The following is a 21,938-nucleotide window of genomic DNA, read 5'->3' on the forward strand; positions in this document are numbered from 1 at the left end:
TGTTTTGTATGGCCAGCTATGACTAGAACTAGGAACTCTGTAGTGTGGTGGGTTAGCATAGAGTCCTTTTGCCTCTGGAAGCTGGGTCCAAATTAAACCCAGACTGAAGGGACAAAAATTTCCTCCTTCTATGATTATAAGGGTCTAATGTGAAATGAGTTTGGAGAGACTGAACTCAGTTTCTAGTGGATATGAGCTCATAGCATAAAACTTGTCCTAATTTGGCACTAAATTAGTAACTGCACTGAGACACCACGAGGATGACTGGCGTAAAAAGTTGAAACTGTCTCACTGATGCAGTAGGGGAAATGCTCTTCTGATATTGGAGCTAAAGCATATTGAATAGTCAGATTGGAGGGAGCATTATTCTGCATCTAATGGACTATATCTGACCTAGGAACACATATACAAACAGTGGACCAGGAAAAGAGGAGAACATCGGTGCAGTCTAGAATTTTGGGGGTGGGGATGTGAGAAAGAGAGACGTGACCTGTGCCAAAAGTTTTTGGGCTGGGACCCATTCTCGCTCATCCCACCCAAGGCTTGGGAATGTTTATTGGTGACACTGGCAGTTTCCAATGTGGACATAAAAATTTGTAATGGGAAAAAGTTGACACAAACGTGACAGAAACATGCAAGAACATAAGAAATAGGAGCAAGAGTAGGCCATCCGGCCCCTCGAGCTTGCTGCACCGTTCAACAAGATCATGGTTGATCAACTACCTCAACGCCATTTTCCTGCACTATCCCCATTTCCCTTGATGCCTTTAATATCTAGAAATCTGTTGATCTCTGTTTTGAATGTACTCAATGACTGAGCCTCCACAGCCCTCTGGGGTAGAGAATTCCAAAGATTCGCCACCCTCTGAGTGAAGAAATTTCTCCTCATCTCGGTCCTAAATGGCCTACTCCTTATTCTGAGCCTGTGACCACTGGTTCTAGGCTCCCTAACCAGGGAAACATCCTCCCTGCATCTACCCTGTCAAGCCCTGAAAGAATTTTGTATATTTCATTGAGATCACCTCTCATTCTTCTAAACTCTACAGAATACAGGCCTAGTCTATACAATCTCTCTTCATACGACAATCCCGCCAGTCCAGGAATCAGTCTGGTGAACCTTTGTTACACTGCCTCTATGGCAAGTATATCCTTTCTTAGGTGAGGAGACCAAAATTGTACACAATACTCCAGGTGTGGTCTCACCAAGGCCCTATATAATTGCAGTAAGACATCTTTATTCCTGTACTCAAATCCTGTTGTAATGAAGGCCAACATACCATTTGCCTTCCTAATTGCTTGCTGCACCTGCATGTTAGCTTTCAATGACTCATGTACAAGGACACCCAGGTCCCTTTGAACATCAACATTTCCCAATCTCTTATTTAAAAAATACTGTGCATTTCTGTTTTTCCTACCAAAGTGGATAACTTTAGATTTTTCCACATTATAGTCCATCTGCCATGTTCTTGCCCACTCACTTAGCCTGTCACTATCCCCTTGAAGCCCCTTTGCCTCCTCCTCACAACTCACATTCCCACCTAGTTTTGTGTCCGCAGCCAACTTGGAAATATTACATTTGGTCCCCTCATCCAAATCATTGATATAGAATGTGAATAGCTGGGGTCCAAGCCCTGATCCCTGCAGTACCCCACTAGTCACAGTCTGCCAACCTGAAAAAGACCCATTTATTCCTACTCCCTGTTTTCTGTCTGTTAACCAATCCTCAATCCATGCCAGTATATTACTCCCAATTCCATGTGCTCTAACTTTGTTCACCAACCTCCTGTGTGGGACCTTATCGAAAGCCTTCTGAAAATCCAAGTACACCAGTTCCCCCTTATCTATTCTACTAGTTATATCCTCAAAGAACTCCCATAGGTTTGTCAAACATGATTTCCCTTTCATAAATCCATGTTGACTCTGCCAAATCCTATTATTATTTTCTAAGTGTCCTGTTATCACATCCTTTATAATAGATTCTAGCATGTGACAACAAGAAGTATGGTTTCGGAAATAGGAAGTATGTGCAGGCGTAAGATTAATATATAGATAAAGACAATATATATAACTTCAAACTAGGGACTGAATTATGTCTGTGTGCCCTTGTCCAATTATCTCTGATGCTCTAACGCTGCTTAACCTGAACCTTAACACATGAGATTGACTGTTTTATGAATAAAAGGATAGGTTGACTTTGGTGCTTTAGTGATGCTCCAGTACAGTTTTAGTGCTGTTTATATTTTTGGCACTAGCGTATACAGCATCTGTGTGCAGTAAATAAGGCATACCTTTTTTGTGGTAGTGGTAGTGTTAGTTTGGCATGCTAAGCCTGGATATGTATTACTATTTCAATCAATGCTCTCTTTTATTTACAGTAACAAATAAACTTACTAAAAAACGAAAATCCTTTAAAGTCAGTGCAAAAGTACAGAGTCCAAAATCTCGAAATCGCTCTCGGTATGTGAGAAAGGATCCTCCTTCGTATCCAGCAGGTATGAGGTAAATGCTGCTGTGTTGAAAGTAACTTGTCATCGCAGAGCTTCACTTTTTTCGGTATTTCTGCTGAGTTGTATAATTCAGATGTTTATGGACATGTATATCAGTTAAGAGATCTCTTTACTAGTCTGTGCTAACTACTATGAGACAAGGCAACAAGCAACACGCTTGCCCTGTAGTTATTGCTGGAAGTATCCTCTCGAGCGATGGATTGGATTGTTTTGCTTTGAATTGGCAGGCTTATTCAATTCAGTTTAACTTTTGTAACCTCAACTTTAGACTCCTTTCTTCTGATGGTTCTGACTGATCCAGTAGATAGATCCATAGAAATTTAGAGCACAGAAGGATTCGGTCCATGGTGCCTGCACCGCTCTATGCCAGCGCAATTCAAAACTCATCCCACTGCTCTGCTGTTTCCCCACAACTCTATCTTCAAATATTTATCCAATTTTCCCTTAATAGATGCAATGGTCTGTGCCTCAACCGTTCCCTGTGGCATAGCATCCCATTGCTTTCATCAACCCTATGTGTAAATAAATTTCACTTAACCCCTCTCTGCACTCTGTAACCATTTTAAATTGATGACCCCTTCATACTGACTCCCCTACCAGAGGAAATAGTATTTCCCTATTCATTCCATCAAAACCCTTCATTATTTTATAAATCTTTATTTAATCTGTCCTTTGCTCCAGTCCCTAGCATCATCCTAGTGAATCTATGCTGTATGTGCTCTATGGCATTAATGCAGAGGTGGCTCGTTAGGTGAGGCAAGTGAGGCCCTGCCTCAACTTGAATTTTGTGTGTGCGTGCGCGGGAGTCAGTGTCGCTGTCCGTAGCAGCTCGATCCCTGGGTGAGCAGGTTGGGGCCATGCTCCACATTGTGATGGACTGCCAGGTGAGTGCCGTGCCAGGCTGGAGCCCGAAGTTTTGGGCGGGGGGGGTGCGGGGGCGGAGTGGGGTTGCAGTGGTGGAGAAGGGCCTGGGCTGTGAGATTAGAGGGAGGGATGGAAGTTTACGATGTGCATATCAGGAATGAGCTAAATAAAAGGATTATTGGCTTCCTCTCCTCCCATCTGTTTACTGGTTCCCCTCCTACTCTTTTCTTTGACCTTGCTTTGTTATAATGAAAGATGCTTGGAGAAGAAGCACAAAGGGTCTGTTGCCATGGTAGCACACTGGCTTGGTTAGGCATGTACAGCTGCCTCACTTGTCTAAAAAAGTGACCAGCCGCCATTGCTTTCTGTAATGGGGTGCCCGAGACGACACAGAATATTCTATATGTGATATAATTAATGTTTTATACAGCCTTATCGTTTGCTTCTTCATTCTTCAACTAAATTGAGGTGCCCAAAACTGGATACTGTATCCTGTGGGCTAACCAATTATTTGTATAGGTTCAGCATTACCTCTGCTTTTGTACTCTTATACCACTATTTATAAAGCCTAGGGTCTTTGTTACAAATTCGTGGGTCTACACTCAATATTCTCTCACGTGTCGTGTCACCAGCTACTTCCATAAGCAGACTATGCAGCCACTTTGATCCAGAGCGCACGTTTACTGCCTTCGCCCTTCGCCCCCCGCCCCCCCCGGCCCGCTTTTGTGATTAATGGATACTATGATCTTGCACATGCTGCCGTGTGCATTCTTTTGACATTTTGGAAGGTGGACTGAAAAGCGTTCCATTGAGACAAGGCCAATTGTAAACAAACAAACTGGTTTATTTTACATGGAATGTATGAATGAACAAAATATTGTTTTCCAATGAGATACATCGATTTCCTACTACATTTCGTATATAAAATAATAAATACTCAACATTGCCACTTTCCAGGCAGATCCCACATGCAGTCTAGCTGGCCATTAGACTTGACTTTCTCTGTTACAGGCCGCAACTCAGCTAGACTCACTCATTCTGGCACACTCGAGGGAGGGAACTTTCTGTGTCTCTGAATGCCTCAGTCTGCCCGCTCCAGAGAGAGAGAGAGAGAAGGCCTGTCCTCTGACCACTCAACTCTGTGTGACAAGGATTGGTCAACTGAGCTGCCAATCAAAGTTCTTATCTTGAATGCCCGCCGCGCCCCCCCCCCCCCCCAAAAAAAAAAGTGTAGAAGCTTAAAACACCAACATAGTCTGTTGAGCGAACGAACCTGACAGGTATACTGAGTGAAAACCCATTCTAACATCAGGATGCTAATTGCTCAAGAATGTGGTCAATGACTTCCCATTGTCTCAAAGCTGATATAAGGTGTAGAAGGACGCAGTGTGATCTCTGATTTGCCTGGGGTCCCACCTGATCACCAAATCAAAATTCTAAATGGCTTGTATGTCTCTGGGTGTTAATGGCCCAGAAATTGCTCCGAGCAGCGAACCAACAGTGCTCGCCGCTCCATAGATTTATACTAACCCACTAAGTTACCGCGGTCTTTACTGGGGGGACCTCCTGTAATAGGAAGCTGAGAAGAGCCCGGTGTAAGTTCAAGTGAAGCTAGAGCCCTGGGAGAAGCAAGAGGATCACACTCTCCCCTCGACCAATCAGATCACAGTATTTTTGACACACTGCGAACATTTTTTTGCAAGCTAGAACGTAAAATCCAGGAAGTGAAAGGTACAACATTAAAATCATTTGTAAAAACAGTTATAGACAGCGAAAAAGAGAGGGTAAGAAACAATCGAATTAAATAAAGGAGATAGAAGGGAAAAGTAAACAAAAATTTAATTTAAAAAAATTTTAATGACCAAAAACTGTTAAAATAAGGAGTAATGAGACTCCTTTTTTTAAAAGTTAATTTTTAGTTGTTTGGTAGTCATTAAGACCAAACTATTACAACTTAGTTTAGACCTTGTATTTTTAGCGTGCCTGTTTTGTGGTGATATTACTCATTTTCCAGCTGGGCAGAAGAGCAAGTTGGTGCTGGTCCCTTGTTTCCACTGATTCCAGCTGGCGATATCCCTTTAATTCAAAAGCTGTCATATCGCCAGCGAACCAGGAGGAGCAAGTTTCGGATTTCTGCATTTCACTGCACATGTGTGAACGCTGGAATTTGCTCCTCGATTTCGCCACTAACAACGGTGAGTGCTGTTGTGGTCACTGTTCTTTTCTAAGCAATTTCTGGACCAATGCTTTGTAAGCTGAATTTGATACCATATCAATATAGTAACATAAATTAAATCAAAATCCCTTCCAGGCCATATAGGTAAAATTCCCTGAATGTTATAATCCCGTTTATTTTTGCAGCTTTTAAATCTCTCAGCACTGCTAATCTTAAAGTTTTACAATTCAGTGTAAATATCCTCCTTATTCTTCCTCCCAAAAGTATTGCCTCACATTACATTAAATTTCATCTGACATGTCTCTGCAATCTACTAACCTGTCTGTCATCCTGAAGTTGCGTTAATCTTCTTCAGTCATGCTCCCTATTTTTATGTCATCTGAAAATTTTGATATTGTGCTCCCTATACTGAAGTCCAGATCAGGTATATTGCCTCCAGTCTGAACATCCATTAACCACTTCTGACCTTTTTAACTGACTTCACAGCCATACTGCCACACTCCCTTTAATACCACACACCTTAATTTTATGAACAGGTCTCCTATGCAGCACCTTATCAAATGCCTTTTGAAAATCCATATATGCAACATCCACTGCATTTTCTTTATCAATACACTCCATTTTCTTTATCAATACACTCCATTATTTCCTCAAAGAGCTCTATTAAATTTGTCAGACATGAATTGTCTTGTGTAAATCCATGTTTAATCAGCCCATGTATTTCTAGGTGAGTATTAATTTCACTCTGCATTATGGCCTCTAGAAGCTTACTCACTTCTGATGCTAGGCTGATTGGTATATAGTTACTTGGTTTATCCCTTTTTCCCTTTCTGAACAGAGGTGTTACATTGGCAACCCGCCAGTCCTCTGCCACAACTCTCATATCCAAGGATGTTTGAAAGATTTTGGTCAGAGACTCTATGTCCTCTCTGACTTCCCTCAGCATTCTGGGATGCATATCATCAAGACCTGGTGCTTTTTCCACTTAGAGTTCCACTAGTTTGTCCCATACCACTTATCTGTAAACATCATATCTAAATGCTCCACTTCCTCCTCTTGTGTGGTTTCATTTCTACTAACGCACTGTTCTGTGAAAATCCAAGCTAAGTACTAATTTAGTATCCTTTTTCATCTCTAACAGGTTCTACCCTTTCTTTAACTATTTTACTTTTTATATGTGCTTATAAAATCGTTTACTATTTTCTTTTGTTACCGGTCAGTCTTTCTACATACCCTCTGTTAATCTTTTGTTTCTTCCCCTCCGTATTTTCTAGATTCCACTTGATTTTCTTTTGTATTATTAGCCCTACACCTCTTTTCTGAAGTCTCATTTATTGCTCTTCTCGTTCAAGGAACTCCAGCTTTTGCTGCACTCATTTGGGAAGGGCTGGGGGAAACTTGAAAAATGCCTGGAATCAGTTTTAATTTTAAAAAAAATAGACTATCCATATTAGCTGTGTCTTTTTTTTAATTAATGTGAATTTTAAATGTGATTGGATTTAATTCGCAGGCAGTCGGGAGGAACACTGGTATCTGGAAATTCTGGAAAAGGGGAAGATTACATGTCCTACTTGTAAGGCTGTCATGAGAAAGACAGTAGAAGGACTGAAAAAACACATGGCGAACTGCAAAGAGGTGCCTCTTAGTTTTACTGTGTAACGTCTCACTTAAGACAACAGAAATAAGTTATGTCGTATATCCTGCTACAAACTGGGGTCAAGTAATTGATGTATCGTAGTCTTGTGACTCACTACACTATAACTGCTACATGCAGTTTGTTTGCAAGATGTGGGTTTGGCGCTAACAAATGCAGTAGTCCCATTTTGAGTTGTAAGCCTTTAGCAAGGTTGAAGTCTTTGGTAAGTCAGAGTGATATTCCTTCCACTATATATATGATTTAAATTTTCATAGGATTGCAAAAGAAAAATTAGAACTCATGTTTGTAGACAGTAGCCTTTTATTTCTTTCTGAAACTCAAGTTTCCTTCCATCGCACCAGGGCAGCACACGATCTGCAGCCTTTGTTTCTATTTATTTGAGGATATGAGCTCTCCTCTTTAACCTCTCTGAAGTTATACTTCCCACCCCAATCCTCCAGGCCACTGTCTGAGGTTATTATAACCAGCATTAAAAAAAATTGTAGACGATGACAAGATAAGAATGGTAGTTTATTCTCCCCTCCATCTCCCAGGCCTCTGTTAGTAAGTTTTTGTTGCAACCACTGGGAGGTGTATGAGGTGGGCCAGCGGAATAACTTTTTGTGATATTCTCCTCTCTCCTCCCCCCGCCCCCCCCCCCCCCCACCCCCCCCCCCGACGTGAAAGAACTCCATGTGACTCCTCCCTTTAATGAAGCAAGTATATCTGGGCAACTCTACGATGTGGGGAATTTTGTATCAACTTCCTTCCGTCATGCATGATGCCATGTGTTGTTGCTTAAACCCACCATCTTCTGATTTAGGAGCGGGTGTGCTACCACTGAGTTGCGATTGACACAGATGTCTAAATTTATTTTTTACAATCTCCTAGAAGCACAATATTATCAGCATCCATCTTCTCTCCTGCTGCACAGCATAGGCAAAACTGGGCAACTCTCAAACACCTGACACTAATGATGTCAGAAGTATAAGAAATGGGCAGCACTTAATGTGGCACGGATGATGAATGACTGGTGGTTACATGTTCATTGCAAACTGAATCTCAAATACTTTAGAATTATGTGCCTATTCTGTATGAAGCCTTTCTGAGCTAATTTAAAGATTGTTGCAATATTTACTTATTGAACATTTGTTTAAAGCAGTGTAATGGAATGTTCTGGTCTTTTAAAGGACATTTCAAAATGTTGTCATGTTTTTTGTTTTAAATTAACTAACAATATTTGTTTTCTTTGCAGTAGAATAAGGAAGCAAAAACCATTTTGACATTCCATTCTAAGAGTTACTCTTCTTCTTTTAGGAACCTTTTGTATGCCAACACTGTGGAAAACAGTTAAAGTCTTTAGCTGGGCTCAAGTATCACTTAATGGCAGATCATAACAACATGGTAATGTAGTTACAATCTAAGCAAAACCTTGGGTGTTTTGCTATCGCAACGCATGACCAAGCTAAAGTGTTTTTCTCCTCGTTATACCCCATGAAATAGACCTGTATTCTCGGGTCATATTCATGAGATACAGTGGTCATATGGCTGGGCTTTCTGGACAGCAAACCTAGTCAAATCTCATTGGCTGTTGCTATCAGTTTAACATTCCTGTTCTGAGTCTTGATTAAGTGCATTTCAGCAGGTTGTTGGATCTGAGCTTGATTTAACACCTTTTTAATGCAAAAATAAATAAGTAGCATATCCGATGAATGGCATTCTGTCAAATAGACTATCTGAGAACTCATGAAATTTGACCAAATGAGTGATGCGAGTTGAAGTGTGAGTTCCAGAATTCAAACTTGCAAGTTTGTGGCTGGTAGCGAAACGTTCAGCTGTGCGATCTAAACACCTACCATGACCATGTATCCGTCTCGCTTAGTTTTGGTGCTTGGCATTCATATGGAAAGAATGTGTGTAGAAGGGGTGAATGCCTTAGTGGTGGTATGATTGGATCTTTGTCAAAATAAAGAATGGAACATAAGGAAACAACATTGTTTACAGTTCTTTGCTAAATTATACATAGTTTTTATCCTTCACAGAGGATAAATTATTTCAAAACTGGATTTGATGACTTTAAAAAAGAAAGTGTTATTGACATATAGGTTGTCAGCTGTGAGGAATGGAACATTTTTCTAGTTTTTGGGCTCACTGTGAAATGAGTCCAAAAACTAGAAGAATGCACAGCAGGTGAGTCCGGTGCAGTGACAAACTCCCTGTACTCTGCCACAACACTATCCCTTGTGCACAGTGTGACATTTCTGCTTCCTATTCCAGTCATCCCAGTAAGATTGCCAATTTAGTGCCAAATTCTGGGTAGTCATGTGGCTTCTGGGAACTTGGATTGATATTACCCAAACTTAATTCTCTAATGGACCCATGCAGCTATCAGAAGGAGGAGAACTTTAGTCTACCTTTCTGAGCTGGGTTTGGGTTCAGGTTCCAGTGTGCTAACTCAGTAAGTCAGGTTTGATGATTTATTTGAATGGTTTTAGAACAGGGGTGGTGGGGGGAACCAAATGATGTCCAATACTTTTTGTATAGCATTGACAAAATGTGCACGTATGCTCACAATGCCGGGATAATGCTTTCAATTTCTTCTTTCCAGCCAATTTTGAAAGATGGCGATGTGGTTGATGAGCAGACTGATAGGGAGAGACTTCGAAAGGTGTTGAGAAGAATGGGGAGACTGAAGTGTCTCCGTGAGGTAAGGGCAGAAAATGTTGCATGCAGTTAAGAACATAAGAAATAGGAGCAGGAATAGGCCATACTGCCCCCCGAGCCTGCTCCGCCATTCAATCAGATCGTGGCTGATCTTCGACCTCAACTCCACTTTCCCACCCGATCCCCATATCACTCAGCGTCCAACAATCTATCGATCTCAGCCTTGAATATACTCAACGACTGAGCATCCACAGCCCTCTGGATTAGAGAATTCGAAAGTTTCACAACCCTCTGAGTGAAGAAATTTCTCCTCATCTCGGTCCTAAATGGCCGACCCCTTATCATGAGACTATGCCCCCAGTTCTAGATTCTCCACTTACTGCCACTGACTAGTATATATTATTATTATATATCTATATATACAGAAAGATATTTATATATTGCTTTGAAAAGTTCACTTAAAAACTTCCATTCTGATTTGCTTCTTTTTGAAATGTCTGTGGACGTTGTTTATATGGCCTTCCAGAAGGCAGTCGATGAAGTCCCTCATAAGAGACTGTAGCTAAAGTTGAAGCTCATGGAATTGAGGGCAATTTATTGACCTGGTTAGGAAATTAGCTGAGCGGCAGGAAGTAGAGAGTAGTGATAATGGGCAGGCACTCAAATTGACTAGTGGTGTCCTACAGGGATCCATATTGCGGCCTCAACTATTCACTATTTATTAACGACTTAGATGACTGGATAGAGAGCCACATATCCAAGTTTGCCGATGACACAAAGATAGGCAGCATTGTAAGCAGTGTAGATGGAAGCATAAAATTAGAGAGAGAGATTAATAGATTAAGTAAATGGGAAAATGGATTTCAGTGTGGACAATGTAGGTAATTTAGGTCATCCACTTTGGACCTAAAAAGGATAGATCAGAGTACTTTCTAAATGGTGAAAAGCTTGAAACAGTGGAGGTCCAAAGAGACTTAGGGGTCCATGTACATAGATCATTAAAATGTCATGGACAGGTACAGAAAATAATCAAAAAGGCTAATGGAATGCTGGCCTTCATATCTAGAGGACTAGAATACAAGGGGGTAGAAGTTATGCTACAGCTATACAAAGCCCTGGTTAGACCACACCTGGAGCACTGTGTTTAGTTCTGGGCACCGCACCTTAGGAAGGATATATTGGCCTTGGAGGGAGTGCAGCGTAGATTTACTAGAATGATACCTGGACTCTAAGGGTTCAATTACGAGGAGAGATTACACAAATCAGGGTTGTGTTCCCTGGAATTTAGAAGATTAAGGGGTGATTTGATTGAAGTTTTCAAGATATTAAGGGGAACTGATAGGGTAGATAGAGAGAAACTATTTCTGCTGGTTTGGGAATCTAGGACTAAGGGACATGGCCTAAAAATTAGAGCCAGGACTTTCAGGAGTGAAGTTAGGAAACACTTCTACACACAAAGGGTGGTAGAAGTTTGAAACACTCTTCTGCTTGATATTAGCTCAATTGTTAATTTTAAATATGAAAGAAATATTGAGATAAAGTGGTTCAATTTTCCAGTGGTCTTATCCTATACTAGAGCATTTATCTTATGCTAGAGTATTTGTGTAATAAATATTCCTCCTCTTTCCCCACAGAATATTGAATTTATTGTTTGAAGAAAAAACATTAATCTTACGATGCAGTGGCTGGCTTTGACCAGCCTCCAGTGTGAGGCTGCCATCTTTGCAGTGTTTGAGGCAAAGCAGTGAAGTATATTATTTATTCTTGAGCCTCAGCTCCCAGTCTCCTTTGCTGTTCCAGTGAGAGCAGTAAGTTGAGGGTTTCTGGGATGGGAATACACGTGCAAACGTACATGTTCCTGGCTTAGTGTGCACTGGGTTTCAGCAACATCAGCTCTATATCTGGTCAGTAGGTTCATTAAGCAAGATATTGGGTACAGTAGCATAGTGGTTATGTTACTGGATTAATAATCTGGAGTCAGGAGTTCAAATCCTGCCACGGAAGCTGGGGAATTTAAATTCAATTAATTGAATAAAAAATCTGGAATTTAAAAAAACTAATATCAGTAATGGTGGCCATGAAGCTACTGGATTGTCATAAAAACCCATCTGGTTCACTAGTGTCCTTTAGGGAAGGAAACCAGCTGTCGTTACCCAGTCTGGCCTATATGTGACTCCAGACCCACAGCAATGTGGTTGATTCTTAATTGCCCTTTGAACTAGCCTAGCAAGCCACTCAGATGTACAATCTCACTTAAAAAAAAAAGTCATAATAAGAAAACTGGACGGAGCACCTGGCATCGGACCACAAGGCACCGGACATGACAAAGGCAAACCAGTCAACCCTGCAAAGTCCTCCTCACCAACATCTGAGGACTTGTGCAAAAATTGGGAGAGTTGTCCCACAGACGAGTCAAGCAACAGCCTGACATAGCCATACTCACAGAATCATACCTTTCAGCCAACGTCGCAGACTCTTCCATTACCATCCCTGGGTATGTCCTGTCTCACCGGCAGAACAGACCAACCAGAGGTGGCGGTACAGTGATATACAGTCAGGAGGGAGTGGCCCTGGGAGTCCTCAACATTGGCTCCAGACCCCATGAAATCTTATGGCATCAGGTCAAACATGGGCAAGGAAACCTCCTGCTGATTACCACCTACCGCCCTCCCTCAGCTGATGAATCAGTCCTCCTCCATGTTGAGCACCACTTGGAGGAAGCACTGAGGGTAGCAAGGGCACAGAATGTACTCTGGGTGGGGGACTTCAATGTCCATCACCAAGAGTGGCTTGCTAGCACCACTACTGACCGAGCTGGCCGAGTCCTGAAGGACATAGCTGCCAGACTGGGCCTGCGGCAGGTGGTGAGTGAACCAACACGAGGGGAAAAACTTACTTGTCCTCGTCCTCACCAATCTTCCTGTCGCAGATGTATCTGTCCACGACAGTATTGGTTGGAGTGACCACCGCACAATCTTCGTGGAGACGAATTACCGTCTTCGCACTGAGGACACCATCCAACGTGTTGTATGGCACTATCACCGTGCTAAATGGAATAGATTCGGAACAGATCTAGCAGCTCAAAACTAGGCATCCACGAGGCGCTGTGGGCCATCAGCAGCAGCAGAATTGTATTCCAGCACAATCTGTAACCTCATGGCCCGGCATATTCCTCACTCTACCATTACCAACAAGCAGGGGATCAACCCTGGTTCAATGAGGAGTGTAGAAGAGCATGCCTGGAGCAGCACCAGGCGTACCTAAAAATGATGTGCCAACCTGGTGAAGCTACAACTCAGGACTACATGCACGCTGAACAGTGGAAACAACATGCTATGGACAGAGTTAAGCGATTCCACAATCAACGGATCAGATCAAAGCTCTGCAGTCCTGCCACATCCAGTCATGAAGGGTGGTGGACAATTAAACAACTAACGGGAGGAGGAGGCTCTGCAAACATCCCCATCCTCAGCCAGAAGTGCCAAGTGGATGATCCATCTCTGCCTCCTCCCGATATCCCCACCATCACGGAAGCCAGTCTTCAGCCAATTCGATTCACTCCATGTGATATCAAGAAACGGCTGAGTGCACTGGATACAGCAAAGGCTATGGGCCCCGACAACATCCCAGCTGTAGTGCTGAAGACTTGTGCTCCAGAACTAGCTGCGCCTCTAGCCAAGCTGTTCCAGTACAGCTGCAACACTGGCATCTACCCGACAATGTGGAAAATTGCCCATGTATGTCCTGTCCACAAAAAGCAGGACAAATCCAATCCGGCCAATTACCGCCCCATCAGTCTACTCTCAATCATCAGCAAAGTGATGGAAGGTGTCGTCGACAGTGCTATCAAGCGGCACTTACTCACCAATAACCTGCTCACTGATGCTCAGTTTGGGTTCCGCCAGGACCGCTCTGCTCCAGACCTCATTACAGCCTTGGTCCAAACATGGACAAAAGAGCTGAATTCCAGAGGTGAGGTGAGAGTGACTGCCCTTGACATCAAGGCAGCATTTGACCGAGTGTGGCACCAAGGAGCCCTAGTAAAATTGAAGTCAATAGGAATCCAGTGGCTGGAGTCATACCTAGCACAAAGGAAGATGACAGTGGTTGTTGGAGGCCAATCATCTCAGCCCCAGGACATTGCTGCACGAGTTCCTCAGGGCAATGTCCTAGGCACAACCATCTTCAGCTGCTTCATCAATGACCTTCCCTCCATCATAAGGTCAGAAATGGGGATGTGTGCTGATGATTGCACGGTGTTCAGTTCCATTCGCAACCCCTCAGATAATGAAGCAGTCCGAGCCCGCGTGCAGCAAGACCTGGACAACATCCAGGCTTGGGCTGATAAGTGGCAACTAATATTTGCGCCAGACAAGTGCCAGGCAATGACCATCTCCAACAAGAGAGAGTCTAACCACCTCCCCTTGACATTCAACAGGCATTACCATCGCCGAATCCCCCACCTTCAACATCCTGGGGGTTACCATTGACCAGAAACTTAACTGGACCAGCCATATAAATACTGTGGCTACGAGAGCAGGTCAGAGGCTGGGTATTCTGCAGTGAATAACTCACCTCCTGACTCCCCAAAGCCTTTCCACCATCTACAAGGCACAAGTCAGGAGTGTGATGGAATACTCTCCACTTGCCTGGATGAGTGCAGCTCCAACAACACTCAAGAAGCTCGACACCATCCAGGACAAAGCAACCCGCTTGATTGTCACCCCATCCACCACCCTAAACATTCACTCCCTTCACCACCGGCGCACTGGCTGCAGTGTGTACCATCCACAGGATGCACTGCAGCAATTGGGCAAGGCTTCTTCGACAGCACCTCCCAAACCCGCAACCTCTACCACCTAGAAGGACAAGGGCAGCAGGCACATGGGAACAACACCACCTGCACGTTCCCCTCCAAGTCACACACCATCCTGACTTGGAAATATATCGCCGTTCCTTCGTCGTCGCTGGGTCAAAATCCTGGAACTCCCTCCCTAACAGCACTGTGGGAGAACCTTCACCACACGGACTGCAGTGGTTCAAGAAGGCGGCTCACCACCACCTCCTCAAGGGCAATTGGAGATGGGCAATAAATGCTGGCCTTGCCAGCGACGCCCACATCCCATAAACGAATAACAAAAAAGATGACCCCTCCTCTGATTTTTTTTTCTCCTTCCATCACATGGTCCGTGCGCTCACCCTCCCCTCTGGAGCATCTGTGACTGGGATCTCTGCTCTTCCGTAGTTATAGATGGAAGCCCAATGAATCAGTTTTTGAATTGAGTAACTAACATGCTCAGGAAGACCATCCATTGTTTCTGTGTTTTATCAAGTGATCGAAGGCATGTTCTTTCTAAAGAAGGTGTAGTCCAATAAAAAAAATCTTAAAAATTTCAGGGGGGCTCTGAACACCCAGAACACTTCTCCCCCCCCCTCCCCCTGCCCCGCCCCTTCTCTGACTGTCTGTCATTTCAGCTGGTTAGCTGTGATATACTAACTAAAGGTAAAGTTTTTTTTTGGTCAGAACATTACTAGAACATATTTCAGGACCTCTCTTTTCTTTCTCAACCCCTCTTGCTGTGCCAGCCTGGCCTTTTTCTTTGGGCAACACATGAATCCTGGACAAATATATTGGACCATACTATAATTGGCATTGGGCTATATTTGGCACTTCTATTATTTTAATTAGATACTTCATCTAAACTTTGAAGTGAGGTATGACAGATCCTATTACATTTCAAAATTAATGGGCCTGATTTAAATTGGAGAGTAGAAAGTTTGGTATGTAAACTTTCCTTTTTTAAAAGAAAAAGCATTTTTTTTGCATGCACGTTCTTGAAATTTGATTTGGTATTGATACGTTCCATGTAAAGAAGTCTTAACTAAAATATTTGAGATTATATAATCTGATCTCTTTTCAAGTCAAGTGGCAACAACCATATTGAGCATATCAGGAATGACTAAAAGTGCTTTGGATGAGCTGGAAGGTGTCTTATTTCCAAGCCTTCTCTGTACATATTTCTTCAAGTAATGACATTACCTTCCCTTTCATTGAGTTCTTTTAAATTGTTAACTCTGTACCTTTCTGATCTTCCCTCAGGACTGTGCTGCCAGCTTCACTAGTATAATGGGTTACCTCTATCATCTGAAGAAGTGTGGCAAGGAAGAGTCTGAGCTGGTAAAACAATTATATAAATGCCAACACTGTGGGAAGCTGTACAAGTCGAAGGCCGGCCTGGATTATCACTTGAAATCAGAGCATGCACCGGTATGTTCACAAGTAATTTAAATTTCCGTGAAGTTACTTTTCATCCTTACTAGTTGCCAATCCTAGACAGTACAGTATATGGACGTGGGACAAGAATGTTAGGTTTGCATTGTTAAAGACTTTCTTGTGATGAGACTTTTGATGCTGAAAATGTCTAGTATGTACTTTTTTTTTGTTTCAATTGTATTTCAAACTGATAGTGACTGGTATCAGTTTCAAGTGCTTCTTGGGATTGCGGCAATGCTAACTCTGCGCAGGAAACCTTTGCCATAAGTCTGTGACGTGGGGAACTTTTTACTTCGCAGTTCATCTCTCTTTTCTCTCTTTCCATTTGCATGGGCTTATTAAGTGGGCTGATAACACAGCATATCATTGGCACATTAATACTGTGCAATGACACAGTGAGTTCCTAGTTTCAGCTGGAATGTCTGTTGGGGAGGTTCTGAGCAAAAGCAGGGCAGTCTCCTCAAAGTACCCTCTTATGAAGGGAAAGACAATTACAGGGTTAATCAACCCAACTCACACCACTGTTGCATACCTAGTGGAGAGATCAACATAGATACCAGAGGTTGGTATGCTCCATGTCATTGATGTGTGGTGCAATTGCTGTAAGCTTTGACTTGTATACTAAAACTCAACATATGGTATGCAGAAAATCTTTGCTGGCCAGCCAATTCCTTGCATTTGTGTCTGATTGTCTAGTCACCAGAAACTACAGACGACGAGGCTGCTGAAAAAGAAAGTGAACCAGAAGTGGAGAGAACATCCAGTGGAAGAGTGCGGAGGAGCTCTGCCAAGCTGGCTGCTTACCACTTACATGAGATAGTGGCAGACGAACTTGCTCGAGAATGGCCTCGGAGGAAAATCCAACGGGACCTGGTACCTGATGATGATAAGGTGAGAAAGAAGCTGCGTAATTCGTAACTTTGCTTTTTCCCTGGATAGGCATTGATCAGTTGTTAAGGGATCATCAGTTTCCTCAACTTCAGCTGCCACTTTTGACAACTCTATGTTGTTGTTAGCACTTGACCCAAGTGGCTATTCATTAACCCTAACTGAACCTAGACATGATGTGGAGATGCCGGTGATGGACTGGGGTGGACAAATGTAAGGAGTCGTACAACACCAGGTTATAGTCTAACAGCTTTATTTGAAAACACAAGCTTTCGGAGCTTTCCTCCTTCATCAGGTGAGTCAAATATAACCTGGCGTTGTATGACTCCTTACATTTGAACCTAGACAGTTAGGGTTAGCAGATAATTTAATTGTGGGGTACAATTCCCAAGCCAATCAACACCTCTAGTGACATGCATGCATGCGTACGCGCGCACACACACGCACAGTAACCAGTAGGAGTCACTGGAGAAGGATCGGCACAGACTTGTAGCAAACTTGTACAGTACAAGCATAGGATTAATCATCTACAAGAATGTAACTCAATCCAGGTGTTAAGATAATGTCATAAATAATACGTGTGAGAATATCTTATGACATGAGCTTTCTTTCTCTACCGAGATAAATTACTGTCCAGTTTTTTTTGCTTCTAACATATACTCGTGGTTCTCCCATCATGTTGATCACAAGAGTGGAGACAGGGAGGGTCCTCTGACACTGGTGGTGCAGATTCAAGCTGCATGTACGGATGATAAATTGTTAATGAAGAGTGTTATTGGGCCAGAAATCACGCAGAGCGGCGAGGCAATGCTCACCGCAGCTTCTGCAACTTAAATTAATGAAAATACTTACTCTGGGCTCTGTGGCGTCCAATTGCTTGAATTTGAACTTTAAACGAAATGTGCGCTATCAACCCAGCTTCTGCGCAGCGTGAGTTGCCGCACGGCTGGAAATGACCGTGAGGAGAAAACACACCCACAATATCTGTCAGGAAGAGAAGTCACATCCACAGATTCAGGCTGCATTGCTCAAGCAGGCAAGCAGACTTCATTCATTTAAAGTTAGTATTCTGGATGTCATTGTAAACAAAAATTTTACATTTTTTTAATATAAAGCCAAAGGAATAATTGAATTAAATTTAAACAGACAAGGGAAAAATAAAAAAAATTAAAAGTTTTTAATTTTTTTAATGACCAAAAACTATTAAAATAAAGAGTAATATGAGACTCCACATTTTCAAAAGTTAATTTTTAGCTGTTTGGTAGCCATTAAGACTAATCATGCTTTTTAAGCGTACCTGTTTGGTGGCGTAATTAGTTACTTTCCAGCTGGGCAGATAAGCAAGTTTGCACTTTTTCAATGATTTCTCTGATTGCAGTGTGCGATGTCCCTTTAATTCGAAGCTGTCATATCGCTGGCGAACCACTAGGAGCAAATTCACGATTTCCGTGATTCACTGCGCAGGTGCAAACATGGGAACTTGCTCCTTCAATTCACCACTGAAAGCTAAGAGCGCTGTTGAGCTCCTCCGTTATTTCGGAAGCAATTTCTGGCCCATTGTATTAAATAAGTAGATGCAGTTTGTGTGTTGGACCCTCATGAACTGAAGTAGCCATCATGGTAGAAGTGCACACAGGATGGGGGCAGTGAGAGCATGCGTGCAGAGGGATGAAAGGTCACATGGGCATAGAGTTAACGTCATAGTGAAGGCCAAGAAGAAGAATAAGATCTCCAAGAACAGAGCTGAAGAAAGTGGAGGCCTGTGGTAAGATGTAATGGATAACTGAATTGGTAATTTTTTTTTTAGAATTCTTGAACTTTGTGTATATTGTAAATGTTACTTTAGGGATACATAGGAGGGTAGGTGAAGAAGAAATATAGCTGCTGGTAAGTTTTTCCTACCAGTTGAGTGCATTATAAGGTTATTTCATCCAATCAGGTGTGTGATTTGTGTGGCAAACATATTTAAAGTATATGCATGTTATGTGTAAGATAATTGTATATAAGACAGATATAGGTGTATATCAATAGAGAGACAGAGTGAGTACTGAAGTGTATTTCTTAGTGCGATGTGGGAGAGTAATGTTTCCACTACTTTTTGCTTTATCTGTAAAGAACATGAGACATATTTGGCCAGGTGAAGAGACCGCTTTATTGCTGCATGTTCAATGGTGGAATTTAGGAGTTGATGATCAAAAAAGCGTAGCTGCCATTTCTATTTATTTTTTGGTGCATTTTGCAATAATCAAGGTAGAGAACATCAGATCCAGGAAATTAAACATCATTCTACTTTTTGAACCCAGTGAACTCCCAGGTTCGTTCAAGCATGGAGCAGACACGGAGTAAAACTCCCTCTACTCTGCTTCAGCAATGTCTTAATCTATGAAAAATGCTAACTACTGCAACAATGTATGTTTACTTTGTCTTTTTTTCCTAACTTCTCGCACGTGGGTCTGGTTTTTCTAATACTGACTGGTAGTTTTATGTATGCCCACTGACTTTAAACTGCCCAAGCATCATTCCAGTCTGTTTTTGTCAGACCAAAATTCTGGATTTGAGAAGAATGTGTGGTAATGGTGATTTTTGTCTTTTCTTTAGCTAAAGTACACCAGGCCTGGCTTGCCTACATTCAGTCATGAAGTGCTTCGCAAGTGGAAGAATGAGATGAAAACCTATAAGAGAGTGCAGTGTCCAAACAAGGTAAACACAGTAGCCACTTGCATATCTTGGTATTGGTAGTTGTGAAGAAATTCCACCTTGGTTCCATCACTATGAATGACCCTCCTACCTTCGGTCATTATATAAATATAATGTTGTTTTGGTCACAAGTTATTGTACAACAAACTTTTTGTACAGGTTTCCTTCCACAGTACAAAGCAAGCCATTGCACTTAAAAAGAAATTCATTGTGTGAAGCACTTTGAGGTGTTTTGACAAGAAGTCAGTGTGTATGGAGCATTTTGTGCCATTATTCTTTACTGACGTTAGTTCAATTTTCTCACGCAGATAATTAATGATCAAATTTGATATTTATGCTAAGTATTGATTGGAATGAGCTAGTATTCAAAATGAATGTAATATGGTTTATCTTGGACACATTTTGAATGATTGTGAGTTGTACCTATGTTATAACCGTTTACTGTAGCAGCTCCTCACAATGACTTTTATCATTTTCCTAGTTACATACATTTGTTCCATTGCGTTTTTTATAGTCAAGCACCAAACATTACTAGCAAGTGATAAAAATTTTGCAAACAATGATAGTTTTCTATTTGAGAATCGCAGCTTGACAGAATATTAATTTGTAAAATTAAATGTTGTTTGTAAATACATGTTTTGACAGAAACAAGTAATGCTATATTAGGTCAGGTTAAGTCCATAATAGATTCTGGTGTAAAGATCTGCCCTTGTTGGTAACTTTGTTGGTTTTACACTCTGATTTTGTAATGAAGTACAGTGTAGCCTGATTGTTTCAACTCTGATTTGCTTCCACAAACTTGAGCAGAAGTGGAATTGATTCCAGTACTGACTCCCGTAAAAGTAAATAACTCTAATGATGTGGCATAATCTGATGTGTTTGATACATAATTCTATTTCAATAGGTCTTATTGGTCCTGTCTCACTGGTTAAGAATTTTAACATTCATTCTGATCTGAGGGGAGAAATATTACACTGGGATTATACAATTCCCACACCCCCCTCCCCCCATCTTTCCTATGAAAAATGAATAGTTACCATTGAAAAGAATTTTGAAATAACCCCAGTTCCTATTAGGCATGCAGGCATGGCATTGTAATTTAGTTGTGTAGCAACTCTTTAATGTAAGTTGCTAACTCACCTGGAGAAGGGGCAAGAAGGCAGGAGAGGGACTGCTGCTTCTGTTCAGCTGAAAGTTATGTAAATCTCTGCTGTATGCAAGTTAAGGAAGGTGATTTGTACAAATTCAGGATTTACATTAAGGCTCAGATAGCATCTAAGAATGCTAACCTGTTTAGTTGCTGTCCTTAGCTGCTCAGTGAAGGAGAGGCCGGACAGAGGGTAAAATTTAAAGTGTTAACTCAGAATTGTTTTGAGCACTTTCTTGCAACTGGCTTTCATAGTATAGGAAGAGAATTGGGAGCAGATAATCTCTTTATGTACTCAACCAAAATATGGGTAATTGTGCACCACAAAGGGAGACGAAATCAAAAATAGTGGTGAGGAGGCATGAGATTTCTGGGTTACACTTAATGCATAAATCAGAAATTCCATATAGCTTGACCTGTTATATTCAATCTTTATTTCAGGTATGTATTTTTTGAGCACACTTTGTGTTACCTGTGTATTTTAAGTTTAACTGAAGAGTGCTTAGATTCCGTGACCTACATGGAACTGAAATGTTCAAACTGACATAATTTGTAATTGCATTTAACAGCTCGTTTTTCTTTAGGATTGTGGTTCTAATTATACTAGTGTATCAGGATTGAAGGCTCATCTTGGTTCTTGTACAAGGGTAAGTATAATTTTTTTTAAGATTTAGAAAAGAATATTTATAATGCATTTATATTTTAAAGTCTGTGCTGGGGTTTTAACCTTCTAGGTCTCTTTTTAGTAGCATGTAGCATTGTACTTAAGCTAAATCTAACCCTATTCTGACCACCTGACAGGTTAACTTTAAAGCCATTGCCCTGTTCATGTTTGTTCAAAAACACTTACCCGGTGTCCCCATTTTTTGTTTCTTCCGCATAACGTTTGCCTGATTTTAATGGGGAGAAAACTTCATAACCATCTCTATCAACACTTCCCCAAAGACGTTCATTTCCTTCCTTTTTGTTGGATATTGCTTATATTACTCAGTTTTATTCTATTTCTAGACTGCTGTGAATTTTTTTTTATGTCCATTCTGTAAAATGTAGAGGAACTTCTTGTCAGAGTGAATAACTTAGATATT

At 41.7% G+C, this 21,938-nt stretch overlaps 1 protein-coding gene across 1 annotated transcript in view; it reads left to right on the forward strand.

Moving 5' to 3' along the window:
- Positions 1-21,938, forward strand: part of znf512 (zinc finger protein 512) — a 52,501-nt gene that overhangs the window by 21,513 nt on the left and 9,050 nt on the right. Inside the window, exons 7-14 of the mRNA XM_067984438.1 lie at positions 2,376-2,492; positions 7,058-7,182; positions 8,501-8,587; positions 9,792-9,890; positions 15,948-16,115; positions 16,818-17,012; positions 19,608-19,709; positions 21,438-21,500. Coding sequence (XP_067840539.1) covers positions 2,376-2,492; positions 7,058-7,182; positions 8,501-8,587; positions 9,792-9,890; positions 15,948-16,115; positions 16,818-17,012; positions 19,608-19,709; positions 21,438-21,500 — 956 coding nt within the window. The remainder of the gene's footprint in view (positions 1-2,375; positions 2,493-7,057; positions 7,183-8,500; positions 8,588-9,791; positions 9,891-15,947; positions 16,116-16,817; positions 17,013-19,607; positions 19,710-21,437; positions 21,501-21,938) is intronic.

This window comes from Heptranchias perlo, chromosome 5 (genome assembly GCF_035084215.1).
Source record: "Heptranchias perlo isolate sHepPer1 chromosome 5, sHepPer1.hap1, whole genome shotgun sequence".
Lineage (NCBI taxonomy): Eukaryota > Metazoa > Chordata > Chondrichthyes > Hexanchiformes > Hexanchidae > Heptranchias > Heptranchias perlo.